At 28.3% G+C, this 23,933-nt stretch overlaps 1 protein-coding gene across 1 annotated transcript; it reads left to right on the top strand.

Annotated features, from left to right (window-relative positions):
• The first annotated feature begins 352 nt into the window (after nt 1-352).
• Nucleotides 353-11,460, top strand: LOC132938714 (neuronal acetylcholine receptor subunit beta-2-like). Its single transcript, XM_061005716.1, has 9 exons — nt 353-429; nt 514-686; nt 3,059-3,103; nt 5,265-5,374; nt 7,613-7,844; nt 8,625-8,790; nt 8,864-9,016; nt 10,330-10,514; nt 10,590-11,460. The coding sequence occupies exons 1-9, from the start codon at nt 366-368 to the stop codon at nt 10,752-10,754; spliced, it is 1,293 nt and encodes a 430-aa protein (XP_060861699.1). The 5' UTR covers nt 353-365; the 3' UTR covers nt 10,755-11,460.
• Nucleotides 11,461-23,933: the final 12,473 nt, after the last annotated feature.

Here is a 23,933-nt window from a genome sequence, read left to right as displayed (position 1 = left end):
TTAAGTTCTACTTGTATTTAAATGTTAAATATGCTATATTTATAATGTGTAATATGTTCATGAATATACCAAAATAAAACATTATTTTATCAGAGATCTATATAGACCATTTGCAGGCGCATGCATTCGACAATAATTTGACACAATATGTATAATATATAAATATGAAAAAACTTTTTTTGTCGAGCCATAATGTTTATATTATCAAAAATGTCACAGATAAACTAATATTATAATATTAATATGAATAATGATACTCCACAGATACCAAAACACGACTATAATTAAAATTTTAAGTGGGCGTTTATTATATATATACTTTTACAGCTTTCGCCTTTCGTTATTACTTATTATTACTTAGTTTTATGTTGAACACGATGGTTGTTTTTAAAGTGGGCTTCTTTTATACATGCGTGGTATTTTTCCTTGGTAAATTATATTGAATTTGAAAGTGCTGTTTTAAATAAAAAATAGTATTTATAATGATTAATGAATCGACTATATATTTTTTAGGGAGCAGTCACAATTATAGCGAAGGATGCAGTAATGATTCAACTGGTTCATCTGCTGCTGCAAGACTCTCAAATGATTTGTTTTGCTCTTACAATAGAAACATAAGGCCTGTGATGAACCAATCGTCTCAGACGTATGTTAATACCAAATTTTACATTTTCAATGTCCGTATGGTAAATACAATTTTAAATTTAAATTTATTTAGCCTATATGTACCTACTAATGTTCTACTACTACATTAGGTATACAATAAATTGCAGTATTACGTGGTATTTCCTTAGTCACGTATTATATACTAAATATAGATAACAATTCAAATTTTAAGGAGAAGAGTTAACAAGTACTTTTTGGTTATTTCGAGTACCAACCATAGCTATATAGACATATAGTACGTAGGTGTAGAGCACGATGTAGATAATATTATTTACATCGTGGTATAGAGTATATAATAGACCCGGCGGGGTTACCCGATTGTTATGCTAACTCGGACAATTTAAATCAAAAACATCCCTCGATTTGCTATGATGTAAAAACACCTTGAGTATAAAGCAGGGATCACCAATTAATATTTTTGGAGGGCCACATTGGGAATTTTGATCATTTTCGGGGGCCATCAAAATAGTCAAAGCAAATATTTTTAACATATTATATTAAAATGCAAAAGTATCAGTCTATAGTGATTAGTGGCGTTAATAATAATAAATAAAATAATAATTAACTAAACTAAATAAATTAGAATAAAATAAAAATTTATAATAATTATAATATAAATAGAAAATTGGGTTAGAAATTAAAATTAGTGGGAAAAATGGCAAGTCTTGCTTTTAACTGCTTGAAATTGTGTGTATAAACTATAATTCATGCACTTAATATTTTATATACAGGTTTTTAATTTCTGATTTACAAAGTTCACTACTTACTGGAAATTTTTTGGCAAATGATTTATGTGAAGTCTCGTAATAAAACATATATTAATAATATTGAAAACGTTAAAAACAGCTATTGTCTGGTGGAAAATCAAACAAACTGGCAAGGCTAATGAGCCTACATAATATGTACTTTATTATTGGTTTTCATTTTTTTTTTCATTGTCTGCGGGCCGGATAAAACTTTTCCGAGGGCCGTAACCGCGGGCTGCCATTTTGTAACCACTGTATTAGAGTATCCTAAATTAACCTAACCTTATCTCGAGAACTACTCAAAGTGTTTTTACATATCAAGTCTAGGCAAACGCGCAACCAGAGGGGAGTACTAGGGTGCTATAGCAACTTCCTTGGTATGTTGCTTCCTGGAAAACAAATACTCTACTATGTATTTCTCAGAAGGATGGGGAAATTACTAAACAAAATTGGTACCAAAAAAAAAAATTGAGTATATTGTATAACTTATAAGTATAAGTTTTGGATATTAAGCACATTCATTTTGAGAACTAAAAAATGTCTTTCCATCAGGATGGAGTATATACAGATACGAGACTTTAGCCTTAGCACCCCCCCCCCCCACCACCTTAAAAAAACCTAGATCCTCCACTGAACCTAGGAATATTATCGATTTAAATTGTGTCTGAGCTAGTGCAGCGAACGAAAGCCATGCGTGGGTCTATATATGTGCTTTTAAACATTTTGTTTTTACTTTAAGACTTATATACCCAAGGTGCCAGTGGTGTTACACATAACAAATTGAGGAATGTTTTTTATTTAAATTATCCGAGTTAGCATAGCGAGCGAGATATACCCCGTTGGATCTATACGCATAGGTATGTATACTATGTACTATATTACATGGTTGGTAGTCGCGATAACCAAAAATTACCCAAAATAGTGAATGACATTGATCTTTAATAATAGTCATAAAATACTATGTGGATAATGTCTAAACGAACAATTTTTTTTAAAAACATTTCGGTGGGAGATTAGAGCCCTTGTATATGTACCTGGCACCTGCCTTATAAGCACTATATAGGCTCGTTATCTGTATTTTTAAGTACAGTAGAAGCCGCTGATTAGGAATACTTTTAGACCAAGATGAAATGTGTCAATTAACCGATTGCTTCAAATAGCCGATTGGTTTCTACTTTAATAAGCCTATTAACTAGGATATATAAGGACCCTATGTCTAGGTCCCTACTCCCTAGACCCTTTGTTTACAATAAAACTATTGTATCAATATTATCCGTGTTCCTAATACGCCGCGTTTTCTGTATATCTTTATTAGGGATGGGAACAATATCCGAATATCCTAATTAATAATTATCCTGTTATCCTGACATGGATATCCAAATACAGTTTTGTTGGATTTTAATTGTATTTAAAAAAATATTCTTTAAAATGTATAAGTTATAATTAATATATTTTATTTATGTCTAATGGCTGTATTGCTATATTGACTGACATATTTTTATAATAATTCAAACATGTACTTTGGTTAAATATATAAAGCCCCGGATATTCCATCACTAAATTCTTATTATAATTTATTTTAAAAACATTTTCATATTAATTATTATTAATAATCATAATATCATATATAATTGTTTTTATTTTAGAACGAAAAATGGGACATTTTACAATTGAGCATTCAATTAATTATGGTAGGTAATAACTTAAATTATAAATTATAATTTCTACCTTATGACGCAACTAGGGACAACTTCTTCAATATATTCAATGTCTAATGAAATGTGTACAGATTTAGAATTTTCCTAAAAATCTAAAGTCAATGGTATAATAATACAGATATAATAATACGTAACAGCTAGATAATAATAGTACCTACCTACCAAAGAAATTATAAAATTAATAATTATATTATGCAATATGCGGTGGGTTCTAGGTCACTTTGTATGGTCGAGCTTTAAAAGTGCCAAACGCGGACACTTTGTATACGGTCGGGTAAAAAGGTACATTGCAGAACGCGGACATTTTATACTATTAAAGCATTATATACATAAAGCATATATTGTAAATATAAGTTATTTACCTAAATTGTAAGTATATATAATTTCAATCGTCCGAAATGTCCGAATGGTCAAGCTGTCCAGGCTTATTGGTAATTCAGTACTCACTAAATATGCTCACCCACTATTTTTTCTTCAACAAATAATGTATTAAAATTTTAATTTTTAGAATTTTTAAGTAAATTTAAGGATCATATTTTCAAACAGTTAAATTTGTTATTTAAGGCGTTTCCTGTTGCTATACAATTTTTTTTTTCAAATATGACCACCTTATACCAGTATTATGGCAAATTGTTAAGAATATGGTTCTTAGAACATTTTGATGTACATCAATTAGAATTGGAAAGAGTTAAGTATTACCAAAACTTTTAAAACTGACTACACTATAGATAATACATAGAAATCAATATTAATTTATAACAATTTTTTAATTTGTAAAAAATGTTATAGTATATTTTTTTTTTTTTTTTTTTTTTTTTTTATTGGGTAACCCGCGGCAACATAGGCCATTGGGTGTGGGGAGGGCACTGTAGGTTTTATATTGGGTAGGTTGGTACACGTGTGTGTTGTGTTTGGCAGAATTTCTAATGGGGCACCCGTAGGTTTCTGCCGTGCCCCGGGGTGGGGGGATGGCGGCACTTGTTCTCCGGACACCGTGACTTGCACGGAGAAAAATGCCGCCCAGTGGTCGAGGATCGAACTCGGACCGGCTGTGCCGAATCCGTCGCGTTAGACCACTCGGCCACCTCGTCCCCCCGTTATAGTATATTATTACTACCTATAATAATATACTAGGACATTTTTCAACCTATGCTAGTTTACATTTACATATTATATTGTATAATGTATAAATTATGTAAAACCATTGTTAAGGATTAAGATTAAATGTTTAATAACTTAGAAACCGTTTGAATTTTGATTAGTAAGCATTTAAAACAAATCGGTTTACTTACAATTTAAAAATGAGCAATAAGTTTATTATTTGTATTGCCACAGGACACATAAGTGGTATAAAAAAATCCAATAATTTATTTGAAAATATGATCAATGTTAGTATATTATATAGATATTGAAAAATTTCAAAAATTCAGAATTTTAATAAATGTATTATTAAAGGATAAAATGGGATATGACTATATTGTCCTATTCACGGGTGAATACTCGTATTGTATAGGTATAGCGAACCTGCTTTCAAATTATTACTCCAAATCCTAGTTTCTCCAAGTAATTCATTTCACGAATCACTTGTAAACTATTGTGGTTTGGATTTTGAATTTTTTATTTTCAATCGCTTTGAAAAGAAATATTTACATGAACTACTTAGAGAAACCTTGTTTTAGATTTTCAATCCTCAGCTATAAAAATTAAACATTTTTATAAATTTTTAACTACAAAATAATTTGTATATTTTCGTGATTTTGCTGAATTTCTTTTATAACGACTTGTGAGGAACCTTGTATTCAATTTTCAAGTTTTTGGATCGAGAAAAAAAATGTATTATCGACAATAATTGATTAGCTAAAATAGGGGTTATGGAATTGTGGAAGGTGGAACCATAATATTTTAGCACTCCCGGACTTTATACCTATATATGTATACTGTGTAACTTAAGGTACCTATACTGGCTATACTAATTTATATTATATTATGTATTAATGGATACTTATTTCCTACTATGTCTATTGATGAGGCCCCCACCTCCCCCCCAAAAAAATAATAATATATTTTTCACCTAGTTGCGTCAATCATTGTGTAAAAATAAAAGTAACATAATACACTGAACATTTTTACATAGGTATGGAAAGATGAATTTTTAGTTTGGGATTCTTCAAAATATGACAACATTCAATACATGTATGAAGAATCAACCCATATTTGGTTACCTCATATTATGTCATATAATATGTAAGTCAATTGTATATGCTTGTCCTAGTCTAATATAATTATATTAAAATTGGGTAGAAGTAGGTAGTAAAATCGTATTGCGTGTATACCTACAATTGTACAATTTACTTTTTTATTTACATATATTATATATAACATATAACATATATTTGCGGATAAGAAGCCTTGTTAAATATTCGAATACTTGTATTTAAATACTTTTTTTGTATTTAAAATACTTTTTATTTGTATTTTTAATTTTTATTATAGAATACCAAATACTTTTTTTCACTCTAGTGGTCTACTCCAAATTCCAACTACCAATATTTTGGAATGTACTATATTAATTTTTGTTTCTAAAATGTTATTCTATAATGGTTCAAACTTCTGAGAATTTATAAATAAGGTTTTGCCAAAATACAAGCAGCTAACAGAATGACTGAACACTGAAACCACAGAATAGATTAAATCTATTCTGTGCTGAAACCCTCGTCGGCTCCCCACTACCATTATACCATATGGCATACCGCGAGATACTGACTACCACCGGTTGGATTGACTTTTATCTTAAATCTATAAATAGTCTTTCTTCTTATTTAATGTGTAGTAGTAGTTAATACTTAATAGTTTGTTGTATAAAATATTGGTATTAATGTTTTTGAACTTAAAAAAAAAGTTTTTGTTTTAGTATTTTGAATAGTTGTATACAAGATATGTGTATTTATATTTAAATACTTTTAAAAGAAAGTATTTTAATACATTTAAAAAGTATTCTTAACAAGACTGTCGATAAGCAAAGCAGCTCTTTAAATACCACACAATTGTGTATTTTGGAAGGAATCTGCAAAATATAGACACTGAAGTTGTCAATTGTATAACTATACGATTAATATACGATTTATAATATACGCTTTTCCAAATAATACGATCAAAATTACAATTTAATGTTTTTTGGCAGCTTCAGAAAAATCTAACAGGTTTAAGGAAAAAATATTAACTTAATAATCAGTCTCGTATAATAGTTACTACCGACTTATTAAAAATCATCATTGTATAGAAAAAAAAATGTTATTTAATTAAAAATAGCAGGTATTATTGTGTATAGTTTAATATATGGTGGTTAACTCATAGTTTTTAGAAAAATATAATCAATTTAAGATAAATACATTATAATACTATTGTGACTTGTGAGTTTTATATTTAACTATTTAAGTATTATAATAAATAATGATTTTAACTGATGTTTGAAATTTTAATACCTATTAAATTGGTTTTAGATTCTAAGCAGAGCGATCAATGTATTGATTTTATAATGATGTGTGTGTATTTTCAATTTTAATTTAAAAAATTTTCTTTTTGTGTCTGTCGTCATCGTTTGGGGTAGTAAAACTGTTTCGATTTCCTTCAACAGTATCTTGTTCGATGGGAAAGTGTATATAGTTGGTGCATAAGAAGGTCAAAATTTAAAATTCCCAATAATTTTCAAAAGTGCAGGGAAAAACAAAATAAAAATTAAGAAAATTAAGGAATTTTTACGGAAAATCGGTTTTCGACAAAATCGAGTTTTGGTTTTAGATGTAACTCTAAATGACTATGTAGATAGGTGATACATGACATTTTCACTAAATGTTTATATTATGAGTGTTTGAAGTTCAAATTTTTACAACATTAGATATTATTCACTCGATTTCTCAAGTGGCGATTTTCTTATTTTGTTGTAATTCAAAAACAAATAACCGTTTTTATTTTATAATAGTTATATAATATTATGTGATCTTTTAACATAGTATGAAACTCATTATTTCCAAAACTATTATTATTTCTGAAAATATATATTGCATAACTTTATAAGTGGTTTGAGGTTTCTAAAAAAAATAGGCTTTTATTTTTTTAATGACAATATGCATTTTTAATTATTTTTACCAAAATAGTAAAAATTTTATTTTATAACGACTTAATTTATTTAAAAGAAACGTTCAAAATTGTTAGTGTTTTCTAAAGTAAAATGAATGTACATATTATGTTAATGGACCAAAACGTTTCGAAATTATAAAAAAAATTATATGTTTAATTATTGTATAATACGTAATAATAAATTTATAATGTCTTAAATGTCTATATTTTTTCAATTCAAAACTGTATAGTGTATACTCTAACTATGGAGCTTAGTGTATTTATAAATTATATAATCATTGCAATATGTATATCAAATAACAATTTTTATTTCATACTCTAATAGTTTATGAAAATATATTTTAGGGGATTCAATGGTGAGGATAATAGAGATTATTCTTATTTTTTACCCTTAAGTACGGTGAAAATATTTAATAAAGGCTATGTTACATACAATCATCGTGTGACTCTAAATGCTCAATGTTCAACCAATATAGCTAAATGGCCGTTTGATTCCCATAACTGTTCTTTTCAAATAGGATCTCCTATCTATACCGATTTATACGTAAACTATACTTTTTCAAATGATGAATATTATGTGAGTATATACCCTTAATTGTATTTTTAAATACCAAGTGTAAAATATGTATGGTGGTTATTCCATGTATAATAAAGATATCGAAGTTTGATATAATAAATAATAATAATATAATTTACAAAAGATAATTAATAAGAGAGATACCTAATTCATTTAATGTCATATATTTTTTATATAAATATAATATTTCCTTTGGAAAATGAACGAGTTTCTTTTTTAGTTCCAAATAAAATAAAAATTCTTATTTAATCACTTATGTTTTTTTTTCATAATTTATGCATACTTCTTTAATTTTGAATTATAGTATATAACTACATAATGTAGGTACATATTTTATAATTCTATTTTGAGATTTTCTTCAAAATTAAATTGTTGGCCAACGTATGTCGATTGTCTTAACGTCGATACTCGATAAACGATCATTAATTAGCAATATACATTATACACATTAAAAAAAAATATATCTTAATTTCAATTATTTACATAATTATCTGTGTAAATTATTGGAACTAGAAAGGAACGAACAATTTTGTTATTTTTCCTTGAAAAAAAGAACTAATTCATTTTCTCGTTCTTTTTTATAAAAAGGAATTCGTTCCAGGAATCCGTTCTTTTTGGAACTCGTTCTTTCCAAACACTGAAAAAAGCATACGATTATACGAGTTAAAAAACCAAATCCATGTTATATATGGTTATTAAATTTATCATTATGTTATATATGTACAGAGCCGCTTACCATACTCGTTTTTAATTAATTTTTTTTATTATTTACTTTTATAGAATTTGTATTTTTATGAACCGGGTGGAGAATGGGAACTTAACTCTATACAACATAAGCGTGTTCTTGTGAATACAAACAATTCTATAAATAGCTTTCTACAATACGAAATAAACGTTGCTCGATTCTCATCCATCTACTATTCATCCATTATAATCCCGGCAGTTGGTATGAGAAATTATTGTGTATATATAAAATTATATATTTAGAAGTACCTACTTATTAATACTTAAAATTTTAGTGATATCATTGATGAGAATTTTTACGTTTCTAATGGGTCGTGAATCCACCCTTCGATTAATTGTATTATGCTTAATTTTCATTTCCGAACTGTTGTACATACAATTTTTGGACACAAAATTACCAAATAATGGCAAACAAACTGTATACATTAGTAAGCTATAAATATCTAAATTTATGGACATTTTAGGTTCCTATCAAAGTAAACTATAATATATCAGGATATATAGCATAGCCAGGGGGGTGTGTTTACCCACCTCCATTGACATTTCCCCCCTAGTAAATATATTGTTTATAGGGTTCGGGACTGCTTGCATGTTTTATTGTAGTGGTTGTAGATTACTTTAGATAAGTTATAAATTTGTCTTATGAAATGCCTAAATTAAATACAAAGTTTAAATTTGCATATTTTGTCATATTTTAGAAAAAGTGCACATTTGAGCAACTTTTAGCATATTTGTGCAAATTTTGCATTTTTTAACTTAAATGTACATACAATTGTCGGGAAAAATCATATTTGGTTAACATTTAAGAATATCTTAAAAAATATGATGTTTGGTTAGGTACAATAGGCGCTAATTTTGAGATTTGGTGAGGCCGAAGCCTAAAACCATACTATTATAAAATTGAATAAGCTTAAAAAAATGTAGTAAATGTTTGGGAGGGCTGTTAAAGTTGTTGGTGGAGCTTGGCTACAGTTGGCCCTACTTTCGCATATGGTACGTAAGATTTTATAAGTCTCTTTGTGACAAAACTGTGTTAAAACTATAACTGACATCTAGATACTAGATTGTACTAATAAATGAAAATCAGTAGATACGTGTTCGTTTATATCGGTGTTAGCATATCACATTATTCGTTATTACTTATTTATTAATCTAGTATTTTATGCCAGTATTTTTAAAAATTAAGTTGTTTTATTTCACAATTGTTTAAAAACTAGCCAAGATCATCAGCTATAAACATGTTGGCAACACTGCTTGTATTATATATTCTAAGATTTTTAGTAGGTATTTGTTGTTATAGCGGCAACAGAAATACATAATCTATGAAAATTTCAACTTTCTAACTTTCGTGGTTCATGAGACAGGCGGACGGACAGCGGAGCCTTAGTAATAGGGTCTCGTTTTACCGTACGGAACCCTAAAAATGTCCAAAACATGCAATAGTGTCCTCTGTCCATCATATTAATCAATATAGGTACCTACCTACATTCAAATTAGTAAACTCGTGTATAAATTATTTTTATCATGTTTATATATATACCGACTTATTTTAGATTCGACTGCATATTTCGATAATTTTTTGTGCAACAAGTCAAGTCCCGAACCCTAAATTTATTTATATACGAAAACTGTAAAAACTTGGTCTTAATCTCTACTACCCCCCCCCCCCCCCCACCGTTTCATAATCCTGGCTATGCTACTGTATAAGATACATATATTAATACCATGTGTTACATTTCAGTTCTATTATACCGCAACTCACTAATTCTAACAGCAATAGCACTTATTATAACTGTTATTAGTAATGAAATTTATAAACAAAGCACTGACGATTTTCCTCGTAATGGTCCAGAATGGCTCAAGTCTGTATTGAAATTTTTTTTAAATAAAATACCAATTGCTATGCTAACACATTTTCATACACAGGTAAGCGATAGGTACATTATTTGATTATACTTTAAATATTATAATAGTTCCATATTAATAGTAATTGCATTTTAGGGAGCAGAACTTTTAATTGAAAAAAACGTGGAAGAGGAATCTCCCAATACTCAGAGAGACGAAAATGCTTTACTTTGGAAAACATTGTCCATCTTATTAGATCGATTATCGTTAGTAATTACTTTTGTAATTTCATTGATAAATCTATGGGTTTTCATACCCTAAAAACTTGTAAATTAAAAAAAAAAAAATGATAACTTTATTTAATTTATCTTATAACTTGAAAAAGATTATATTGGATATACCTTATGCTTTATACATACCATTACATCATAAATTATATTAACTACAATAATTTGAATGTATTATTTTTAATTGTTAATTATTATAATGTGTCAGTAAATGGGTATACTATATAAATTATAATTATGTATAATAATATCTATATAATTAATAACTATAAACAATACATACTACGTAGGTTATTAAAGAGATCTTGTAATATAATTTAATTATAATTTTAAATCTTCAAATATATTGTGGTCATAGGAGTCATGCCTCCCCCCACACCTAGATATCATAAACTACCTATAAATAATAATTTCTTTCAAAAATCTTTTAAGTTATAATCACTACCTACAATATTACAATGATATGTATTATCTATTTATCTATGCATGTAACTGCCCTTTATACTGTATCGTGTTTAGCTTTATCATAGCCTATGCCCCATAATAAATGTAATTATCGTCAGTAGTATAACATGATATAAAGGGGAAAAAGTGCAAATAGATTTAAAAAAATATAGTACCTATACTTTGTACCTACGTCCTACAACAATATGAATAAGTATAAACAAATGAATAACACAATACGTCATATACTTAAACTTAATATAATAAATATAATAATATTGGTGAAATAAGTCAATAAGTATACTAATACAATACAAAAATGTATTATAAATATTAACCTTTTTCCTTATCATGATACTGCACTATAAATGTGTCAATAATTTAGTTAGTCAGCAGTTTCTTTTTTTATAGCTAAATTTGGTAACCTCTTATTGTAAGAATTGAAATATTATATTATATATCGCTTAGATAATATGTTTACAATCATGCCTTTTCTCCATTAATAGAGAAGAGAGGAGGAAAGATTACGTTCGCAATACATGCGACAACTGACAATATTTTAAATAAAGTGTTGCCATAAAATGGTTTGATAATTTATCGATTTTACGATATCTATTACGTTTTAGGTTGTGTCGAAGTTCGTGAGAAAAGAGGACATTCAGCACAATGGAAAATATAATTAAGAGTAATCGTGGTAAATACAAATAAAAAACCCAGTAGCTTCTGGACCAGACGGTAGTCCAGAGGAACGTCGATATCCTAATCCTTAACCAGTGGTGTGTACATATCCTAAAAAAATTAGTGTTGCTCAAATAATTTTAGGAGACCTACCCCTCATAATACTGTTATACCGACCTATAAAATGACCTATTTTTTCATCTATAAATACCCACCCACCCATATTTATAAATAAGGTGTTGCCCGAGCAACATGCCCTATGTTACACTCTACTGTCCTGAACGAACCATATACTAGAGGGGATAGTCGAAGAAACACGATTGCGCCCTTTTTATCTTTTTACCTACAAAAAACGCAACACGATTGCGCTCCTTGAAATATATGTCTTGTCCTTATAAATATATAGGTCTTTGCCCAATACACTTTTTAAAAATACAGTCGAAGTGGTAAACTCAAAGTTGAAGTTAAAAGTTCGAGTTAACCAAGTTCAGTTCGACTGCATTATACTATATATTTTAACAATTTTCCTTCCCAATTTTACAGGCTTAGGACTGACAACAAAATTAAATTGTTGGCTTGGTTAAAAATTGTTTCTTATACATTTTTTTACAATATGTACTACAGGCCATAATTTTGCTATTTGGAAAGACTTCTTTAATATCATTGTGTGCGCTTTTTTTCAAAATGAAAATTACAATTACAATTAACTAATTATACTATTAAATTTATGCCTGTCAACTTGAAACATACTTTTGAAATCGTGCGCCACATAGCCAAAAAAATGAAGGGGTGTGTTGGCGCCCACAGGCAAATGCATTTTAGTAAGCAAAACTAAATTTAGAAAAAATATACTGTAGGAATACACATTACAAATATCAAACTAAAATGTACAGAATCTTAAACAGAAAAAACTATTCAAAATATTTAGTTCATTAATGAATGATAATTGATAATACAGAGGGTATCATGTTTAAAAAATCTCTACAAAAAAATTCAATAACATTTAAAAAAATTCCAAAAAAAATTGAATGGGGGTGTTGGCGCCCGCAGGCAAATGCATTTTAGTAAACAAAACAAAATTTAGAAAAAAATATACTGTAGGAATACACATTACAAAGTACAAACTAAAATGCCCAGAATCTTAAACAGAAAAAACTATTCAAAATATTTAGTTCATTAATGAATGATAATTGATAATACAGAGGGTATCATGTAATCGATGTTTAAAAAATCTCTACAAAAAAATTCAACATTATTTCAAAAAATTTAAAAAAAAATTGAAGGAGGGTATTGGCGCCCGCAGGCAAATGCATTTTAGTAAACAAAACAAAATTTAGAAAAAAATATACTAGCTGTAGGAATACACATTAAAAAGTACAAACTAAAATGCCCAGAATCTTAAACAGAAAAAACTATTCAAAATATTTACTTCATTAAAGAATTATTATTCATAGGGCAACGAGTTATCAATTTTCAAGTCAATACAAAATATTCAAGTAGAGTTCCATTACAAAAAAAAAAATTGAAGGGGGGTGTTGGCGCCCGCAGGCATATGCATTTTAGGAAATAAAAAAAAATGTAACTTTAGGAATACAGATTACAAAGTACAAACTAAAATGCCCAGAATCTTAAACAAAAAAAACTATTTAAAATATTTAGTTCATTAAAGAAAAGGATTATTCAAGGGTACCAGATTAACAATGTTTATAAAATTTGGGTAGAGATTAAATCATGAAAAAAAAATTGAAGGAGGGTGTTGGCGCCCGCAGGCAAATTTATTTTAGGAAATAAAAAAAAATTTAACTATAGGAATAAAAATTACAAAGTACAAACTAAAATGCCCAGAATCTTAAATAGAAAAAACTATTCAAAATATTTAGTTCATTAAAGAATGATTATTCATAGGGCACCCCAAATTATCAATTTTCAAATCAATTCAAAAAATTCAACTAGTTACATAACTAAAAAAAAAATTGAAAGGGGGTTTTGGTGCCCGCAGGTAAATGCATTTTAGAAAATAATAAAATTTTGAAAAAAATATACTGTAGGAATACACATTACAAAGTACAAACTAAAACTCCCAGAATCTTAAACAGAAAAAACTATTCAAAATATATACTTTATTAAAGAATTATTATTCATAGGGCAACGAATTATCAATTTTCAAGTCAATACAAAATATTCAAGTAGAGTTACATGACAAAAAAAAAAAATTTAAGAAGGGTGTTGGCGTCTGCAGGCATATTATGCGTTTTAGAAAATAATTACAATTTTGAAAAAATTATATTGTAGGAAAACACATTACAAAATACAAAGTACAAACTAAAATGCCCAGAATCTTAAACAAAAAAAACGATTTAAAATTTTTAGTTCATTAAAGAAAAGGATTATTCAAGGATACCAGATTGTCAATGTTTACAAAATTTGGGTTGAGGTTAAATCATGAAAAAAAAATTGAAGGAGGGTGTTGAAGCCCGCAGGCAAATGCATTTTAGTAAACAAAACAAAAAAATTTAATTTTAGGAATACACATTACAAAGTACAAACTAAAATGCCCAGAATCTTAAACAAAAAAAACTATTTAAAATATTTAGTTCATTAATGAATGATAATTGATAATACAGACGGTATCATGTAATCGATGTTTAAAAAAATCTCTACAAAAAAATTCAACAATATTTCCTTATAATTAACCCTTCAATTTTTTTTTAAAATTTTTTGAAATATTGTTGAATTTTTTTGTAGAGATTTTTTGAAGAACAATACATTTCAAAGTTCAAACTAAAATGCCCAGAATATTAAACAGAAATAACTATTTATAATATTTATTTCATTTAACAAGGATTATTCAAAGGCTACCAGATTGTCAATGTTTAAAAAATTTGGCTAGAGTTAAAATCATAAAAAAAAATTGAAAGAGGGTGTTGGCGCCCGCAAGCAAATGCATTTTAGGAAACCAAAAAAAAGTTTAAAAAAAATTAACTGTAGGAATACACATTACAAAGTTCAAAGTAAAATGTACAGAATCTTAAACAGAAAAAACTATTCAAAATATTTAGTTCATTAATGAATGATAATTGATAATACAGAGGGTATCATGTTTAAAAAATCTCTACAAAAAAATTCAATAACATTTAAAAAATTCCAAAAAGAATTGAATGGTGGTGTAGGCACCTGCAGGCAAATTCATTTTAGTAAACAAATAAAATTTAGAAAAAATTATATTGTGGGAATACACATTACAAAGTTCAAACTAAAATTTCCAGAATCTTAAACAGAAAAAACTATTCAAAATAATTAGTTCATTAAAGAAGGATTATTCATAGCGCACCAGGTTATCTATGTTCAAGTCTATACAAAAAAATCAACTAGAGTTACATTATAAAAATAAATAATTGAAGAAGGGTGTTGGCGCCCTCAGGCAAACGCATTTTATAAAACAAAAAAAATTTTAATAAATTATACTGTAGGGACACACATTACAAAGTTCAAACTAAAATGTCTAGAATCTTTAACAGAAGAAACTAATAGAAATATTTAGTTCATTAAAGAAGGATTATTCAAAAGGGTACCAGGTTGTGAATGTTTTAAAAATGTATAAAAATTCATTACCTAAAGATAAATTCATAAAAAAAAATGAGGGGCCAGCGGGCAAATAAATTTTAGAAGGGAAAAAAAATAAAAAAAAAAATGTAGATAGCACCGCTTGTCGGTGTTTAAAAAATCAATTGAATGGGAAATGTGAGTGAAATAACACTAAACAAAAGAGTACACTGGAAGCTAAACACTGCAATATATATTAACTACAATCCAAAAACTAGGTATTGTTTACATTATAATAATACGAACAGTTATTATGATCAGAGGTGTATCACCGTAATATATGTATTAGAAAATGTATAAAAATAATTGTAATTTATTAAGGATGCAAAAAAAATAAATGAGAAAAAGGTCCTGCACGGACTCAACTATATGATTGTAAAAGGACAAAATAATGTTTAATTTAAAATAATATTGTGTTTTGCTCTAAATGCTAAAAGTCTAAAAGACTAAAAGTCTAAATGCAAATTAAAACATAGTCAGATATCTGTTTTAGTCTTTGTAAATATGTGCGGAAAAAAATTAGATTTAGTACAATGTAAAAAAATGTGGGAAGGAAACCTTGAGAATTCTTCGACAATAGGATATTAAAACACAAAATCATATTGTAAATTAAAACTATTGATTTTATGCATTTTCTATTTACAAAAACTTATAGGTAAGTATTGAAAACCTTATAAAATCCTAACAAAATAATATTTTGTTATATTTTTAAATACATTTTATAATTTGTTGTGGTAAAAAAATCATTAATTAATGTTGGCTGTATTTAAGTTTTTAATAACTATACTGGTACAACTCTAGCTGACTCTAGCTTTAAGACCGTGTTAAAAAATATGATAATTAGTTAACGTCTAATTTCCTGTCCTATCCTAACCTAACCTAACTCAACCAAATTAATAATATTTAAATATTTTCTTTCATTTTTATGTTTACAATATCGAATACCTTGATAGTTAGTAGGAAAAGATCATCGCAAAGCTCATGACCAGTGATAATAGTCGTCTATCATCACCATAGCTTCAACTAACCATAGGTTTACCTAACTAACCTTCTTTTGACTTATTAGGACACTGAATAAAAAGATCCTGAGTCGCAGGTTGTTGAACTTAAGTGTTTGATTATCAAGTTGATTCTTTGATTGTTGACACCTTAATCGATGGTATGGATGGAACCCATAGATAATAAATATATGGATAGGCAACGCCTATGTTAAATACATTTGAGGCCGCGTACTCGGAGGGGAAGGCAATTGAGGCTTCTTTATATTGATAGTTGATACTCGATATAGGTATACTTTATTTGGCCTCAATTGTTCCCCTCGAAGACCGCTGATAAGACCATTATGTCCTATCCATATCTTTATTATCTATGATGGAGCCATACCCAGCTCACTCGTGTAAACAATTTGAAGCACATATAAAAGAAATCAATGAGTCTCCATTAATGATTTATCAGCATCTATCCTCTCACAACACACACTTGGAGACAACACATGCACATGAAAGGTTTTTTTTAAAACAACATTTTTAATGATTTTTTTTAGCTTAATGTTTTTTAAAAATACCTGGATAATGTCGAGCATGGGAGCAACTTTATAACGTATTCAATTAATTTTATTTTAGACTTATTGAAACATGCTATGGAGGGTGGTCCTTTTGGTCGTCCAGTGTCCACAAATATTTCAATTCATAATATGAAATCCTAGCCTTGTCCCCCATACTCTGATATTAAAAGCCCACCCCACCCCACCTCCATATTCTCTATGCAAAAAATAAATTTAAGACAAATTTGTAAATAAATGCACAGTCTCTCTATTGTATTAATATTTGTGATTTCGTTAATTTTCAGTATTTTGTATAATTAGATTGGGAAAACATAAGACAATATTATTAACAGAAGACTGTGACTAACACAATCGTACTTTGATAAAAGTATAATATGATATAAGTACCTTCTATATTTGAATTAATCGTTTTTTTTTCCGGTAGAGTTTGTAACTAATACAATCATAATATAATATGAGTATAGTACATTTCGTAATATTTTTTTATAATATTTACTGTTAGTGAAATATTAAGTTTGTATTTCTAATATAATATATGTTACCTATGATATTTATGGACGTCACTTGCACCATGGCCCCTTGATATAGTAATGTGGCGACCCGGCACATCTCTTTTTGATAAATGATTAAATACTTAATCAAGTCTTCCAATTTACTAAACATTTATATTTTGTAGATAATTTGGGATAATTTGAAGAAAAATTTGAAATTGAAGAGAGACTGTGTGAATTAACAAAATATGTGGTGTGAAATGTACATTTGAACACCTGTTATAATGTATTATATTGAACTTTAGTTAATTTTTTATAATGTTCTATAATAAACATTTGAACATTTATTACAATGTACGTATATTATACATAGATTTCATGTATGATTTTTTCGATAGTTACCTACCTACTACAATACAAGACACTTTATTTTTATATTTTGAAGCAATATATGTTTTGGATTATTTAGATCTATATAAACTAAATTTCAGACCCGTAGTTTAGTATTTAAAGTTTATATGATCAGAGTCGTGGAACTATATTTTTTCAGATTCTACTAGAATGTTGTAGTTAAATTAAACTATAAATTATAATAGGTATGTGGAATAACAGTACCTAACCTTCTATGATAATTTGTTATGAATATAATATTATAAGTAATAGTTCAAATTTAGCACTTTTACAGTACTTAATACATTTTCCTAATACTTTAACAGAAATTATGGAACTAAAAATATAGAAATACCTATATTATGTTATAGTCCATAGTTCATAGTTTTTTTTTTCATTTATAATAATAATGCTTTTTAATATACTTTTTTATAAATTAATATTTATTACAGTTGGCTTTTATGATTTGTTTGAACTATTTTTTGGGGAGATCCCTGCTATTATTACAATACCGTTACCAATATGCGTCTCCCTGTACCCCGGTTTCCACTTCAGATACATTACTTATTACCGGGGCTGTGAATTAAATGCATTTACATGCTTTTTTGCTACACCGTGACCATATAAAAAATGGATTCGGCCAAAATCTTATTTTACATATTATTTTTTTGGGTTAGTTCATATAATTGCATGTTTTCATGATTTCTTCGTATTTATCCTTATTTTCTTAAAATGTTTTTATATTTTCGGTTCATCCGTTACCTACCTACATACCTACCTACCAAGTGTGTAAATAAAGAATTTTTTTTGTAAACCAATTTGAATTATAATTTATTAATTTAAAAAAATTTTAATAAAAACGTTTTCATTCAGTATTTTTTTGAATTTTAAGTGCATATTTTTGAATATTTCAGTGCATATATTTGCCTGTTTTTCGTGCATACATGCAGGCAAATATTTAACACTTTTTCATTGCATTAAATTCACAGCCCTGCTAATTACTTTTACTTCCAATCATAATACCTACCACAGTAAATGTTAAATGTCAAATTGTCAACAATCAACTGCTTCTTCAACTCGATAACACTAAGAGGATGTCAGATTTTTAGCGCACCATTTATTTCTCTCTCTGACCCAATCATTTTAGTGTTTTCTTAATCGTACATTTGGTATGCTACGCCCGGGTCAAAGATGGAAAACAAATAGTGCGCTGACATCCCAACCGGCAACAAGTTTACACGAGTGAGCTGGGCAAGGCTCCATCATAGATAATAAAGATTTAATTGTATTTAACATAAGCGTGGACTATCCATATCTTTATTATCTATGGGCTTCATCCATAGCATGGATTAAGGTGTCAACAATCAAAGGAACAACTTGATAATCAAACATTTAAGTTCGGCAACCTGCAACTCAGGATCTTTTTATTCAAAGTGTCCTAATGAGTCTTAAGAAGGTTAGTTAGGTAAACCTATGGTTAGTTCAAGCCAAAGAGTCAATAGGGCCTTTGCAATTCAAGATCTTTTCCTATGTAATCGGCATTGTTAACATAACTATTCTATCTTTACACTTTTTCTTCCCCCGTCTCTCACAGCTATATACAGGTTCAGCCACTCTCATTCCACACCTCCATATGATCGGTATTCCGTCTATCCATCTCTTCTTCAGTCTTCTCGTCCATCATTTCTCCCCTAAATTAACTTCTATAGCCACTCTCACTATCTCTTATCATACAGTGACCGAACCACCTAAACCTATTCTCTCTTGTTTTCACTACAATATGTACACTACCCTACACTACCCTTAATTAATTAATTTCTTATTCTATCCTCTTTTGTACCTTAACACCTTACTTATTATTCTCATATCTGCTACTCTCACTCCACTTACCTACCCTAACCTTACATTTCTTTTTCATCTTTCCCTTTCATACACCAAACATTCTGAAATCCTGTTGACCCATTTCCTTATCTTCACCATATCACACACTTCCTAATTCCTATTCACTCAGTCTCTAGTTACCTACAAGTCATCGTACTTGATTATCGGTGAAAATATTTAAATATCATTGAGCGAATTCCCTACTCGAAAGAATTGCTTAAAAAAATATCATACCTCACCAGTTTTCTAATTTTGAACACGACTTTATTGATAGCCCGAATAGTATTATACCAGTATAGTTACAATACAAATATTGAAGATTTTCGGGCAATACATCTCCTGATCAATTAACTATAATAAAAAAAAAACCTACTGAGAAATAAGAAAATACATACCCCGTGACGGAATCAAAATCTGCTCGAAACTTAGTCTTCGAAACACTGAAACGTTCACACATTTCAATCCGATTATGATATATTATTCCCAGTAGGCAAATTTTCACTGACGAATACTATTTAATGTATAATCATGTACAATCATATAATATTATAATCTAAAATAATAATTATAGTAAAATACTATAATATATAATTGTAAAGTATTGAATACCTTTATAAACTACGCTAAATTGGGTGTATAATGTATATAAAATATAAAGATTAATAACATTAATATATGTTTTAAATACTTCGCGCAAACAGCTAAGATGTTACCGGGCGAATAGTATAGGCAAATTAATAAATAATAAGGTACTTATGAAACCGGTCGTGGTGAAACGATGTTATATAAACCTACCAATAAATACCTAATATTAATTTTTATTATACAGTTTGTATTTTTAAATGTTGTATTCAAGGAGATAATAGTTTAATTTGTATACCTAACAAAAATTACATTTATTCACAAGTCAGTTATCAACTATAACTCAACGGATTTTCTTCAACAGTAACTTTTCTGATAGGAAAGTGAATCTAGTTGGTACTTTGGGGGGGGGTCAAAAGTAAAAATTTCTCTGTAGTTTTCAAAAACGAGTGGGTTGTTCTGGAAAAGTGAAATCGATAAAAAAATTGAAATAAGATAAAAATGCATATTTCATTATTTTATAGTTTTGAATATGAAAGCTGTGAGATGATCGATATGAATTTCGTGAGAAATCTAGAGGTATTTACTAGAAAACTGAGATGAGTGTGTTGAATGAAATAAATTAAAAAATTGATTTTCATAACAATCGCTTAATAATTAGTTTAATTTAAATAATGAGATGAACCTTATTAGATCATTTAAATTTTCCAGAACAAGCCCCCAGTTGTTGGTCGCATGCCAATTATAACCATATACTAGACCACAAATGTATAGACACTCTATAATGCATTATCCTGCCGGTGGCCCTAGACACTGTTGGGGAAATTATATTTCTTTATTAATTAAATTACGATACGAATTATAAGTTACGTAGGTACTTGTCCAATACTCGACTACCGGAATTTAAATTAAAGAATGTGATATACCTAGGTACCAATAATATTACAATATCAAATAGTGAAATGTGAAAATTTGAAGAAAATGTCCTATAGGTATATCCTGTAAAACCCCCAAAATAAAACGTGCGTTTACGGTGTTCTCTTAAAACCTAAATTCTTAATGCCCGTAGCACATATGCATAGGAAATTTATATTTTACATAAGACGTGTTAAACTATGTGTTATGCATTATGTCTGTATATAAGTGGTGGATACATTTAACGAAAATTAAAACTATCGTGACGGAATGGAATTACGAAGAACGTATAAGACAAAAATCACCAAGTGGTAGGTATAATCTGCTATGTACTTACAAATCATATTAAATAACATTAATCATTATGTATTTTCTTATTTTATTAGGTAGGTATAAAAACCTACCTTCCTACTTATAAAAGCATTGCCTAATCATTGATTTCAAATTTTAAAAATTATTCTACTATAACAATAAATTAACAGCTGTAGATAGAGTATTAAAGTATTAAATTTTTCATAATATCCTAATTTTTTTACACCTATAACAACTGGATTTTTTGAAACTACTCTACATCTGGCGGGCATATAAGTTTGTCTGACAATTAATATTTACATTAGGTCTACCGCGTCAAAAGAGTAGAAGGACAAAACTTACGTAAGTAATTATTTATTCTTCCGGCGAAACGTGTTCCCTTCGAGTATATAATATTGCCTAGTGTCTGAGTTGTGCATCTCCGACAAGGAAAATGCAGCATTGCAGCGTACGTCTTCATATCTCCGATCCAAAAGTTCAGTCTGGAAGTTTAGAGATTAATGACATTTGTAAAAATAGACACCTAGCTTAACAACCAGAATGGAACGAAATAATATGTGAGTACGTATTGGAATCGCTGTTCGTCTCAGACGATTGTCATTTGCCATAGATTATTTATAATTATAACCTAACCGTTCTAATCATAGAATATATATGTATGGTCCTAACCGATGGATGATGGATATTTTTACATTATCTTTAAAAAAACGTTTATTTGTTTCTACTAGACGCAAATGTGGTAAATTGAATTCAAATTTATAATATAGATAACGGTTTGTTACTTGGTAACCATTTATTTATTACTAGGTTTATTAACAAATTCTAATTGATATAAAATAATAATTAAATAAAAATAGTTTTACTGATCCCAATATTTAAAAATAACGTTTCGAATAAAATAATAAAAACAATTTAAGAAATACCTATTAATTAATATTAAATAACAAAATTACATTTTGTATTTATTACTACCTAGTATGCACTAAATCAATGGTGCCTGAAGTTATACAAAAAAACACCGCTTTTTTAACTTTTTAATACTACTTTCTGGATGTTTTTTTTTTAATTAACTTGTATTTTATACTCATTTGTAGTGTACAAAATTACAAATTCATTGAAAAAACCACATTTAAATAACATTAATTAACACACAATGATTGTGACTATAATCAGTTTTGAATAAGAAAAATAATGTTTTGGAATATAAATCGTCTACTTTTATAAGAGTAGGTACCAATTAGATGTTGGCGGTCAATCCGGTGGGAGGATAGATTCCCCGTAACCTTTTTTTCAATGTTTAAAATCAGATAAATAAACCTAACCTAACCATAAATTATATTTTTAACAATCAAATAGTGCAAGGGTTCTCAACCTTTTGAGGTCCACGTCTTTTTTTTCAAATAGCAACTACTATATTTTTAATGGATTCTAGTAAAGTTTTTTTTTCTGAAAATTTTTATAGTCAAATCATCAATTTCGGTTCGCTAGTTTATTAACTATATGGTCCTCTAAAGTTTAGTAAGATCTGCATTAATACTTTTAATTGAAATAATTAGTATAGGTTTAATTTACAAGATCTAAATATTTTTTTCTTATAACTACCTTTTTTATACACTTAAATAGTTTAATCGGTAATCTAATAACACTCAAAAAAAAAAAACATAAACAAAATTGTTGGCAAACATAGTTCATTATTTTTATTTTAACATACAATCATCAAAATCAATATTATTATTTTAATTTGTTATTATAGGTAATCGTAATTAATTACTTCACAGTTACTTTTCTTATAATATCATAAATTTGGATTCTGCTGGTTTTTTTTTTGAATGTCATTAGATTCCCCCCCCCCCCCCACCGCTGAAATTTTGTCACACCTTCCTAGAGGGTAGTGTCCCTCAGGTTAAGAACCCTTGAAAAAACTTCTCCCCCCCCCTTGACAAAATCATTTGACTCATTTAGCTACATTTTGAATTAAGAACGTTACATTGAACGTACAAAACTGTACCTACCTATATAATAGTTATCAACCTATTAACCCATCAATAATATTATAATTTTTATTGTGCACACTAATCGATTGGTATATATAATATAACGTTAAGTTATAAATAGGACGTGGATATAAATGCATTAAAAAACAAGAAAAATGCCTTAAAAAATACGATTTAATGCACTTATATTACAAAGCTTAATAAAATGCCCAGAAAAATTTAAAGTTCAATTTAAACAAATATATAAAATAGAATTTAGATAGGTGTATACTGTATAGTGCATTTGTTATATTTTGAGTTTCATTATAGCACATCGGTGTCCCAGGGTTTACAACGCCATCTGTATAAAACGCGGATAC

The sequence above is a fragment of the Metopolophium dirhodum genome, chromosome 2, assembly GCF_019925205.1.
Source record: "Metopolophium dirhodum isolate CAU chromosome 2, ASM1992520v1, whole genome shotgun sequence".
Taxonomy (NCBI): Eukaryota; Metazoa; Arthropoda; class Insecta; order Hemiptera; family Aphididae; genus Metopolophium; species Metopolophium dirhodum.
The sequence above is the reverse complement of the archived record's forward strand: the minus strand, read 5'-3'. Positions and strand labels throughout refer to the sequence as shown.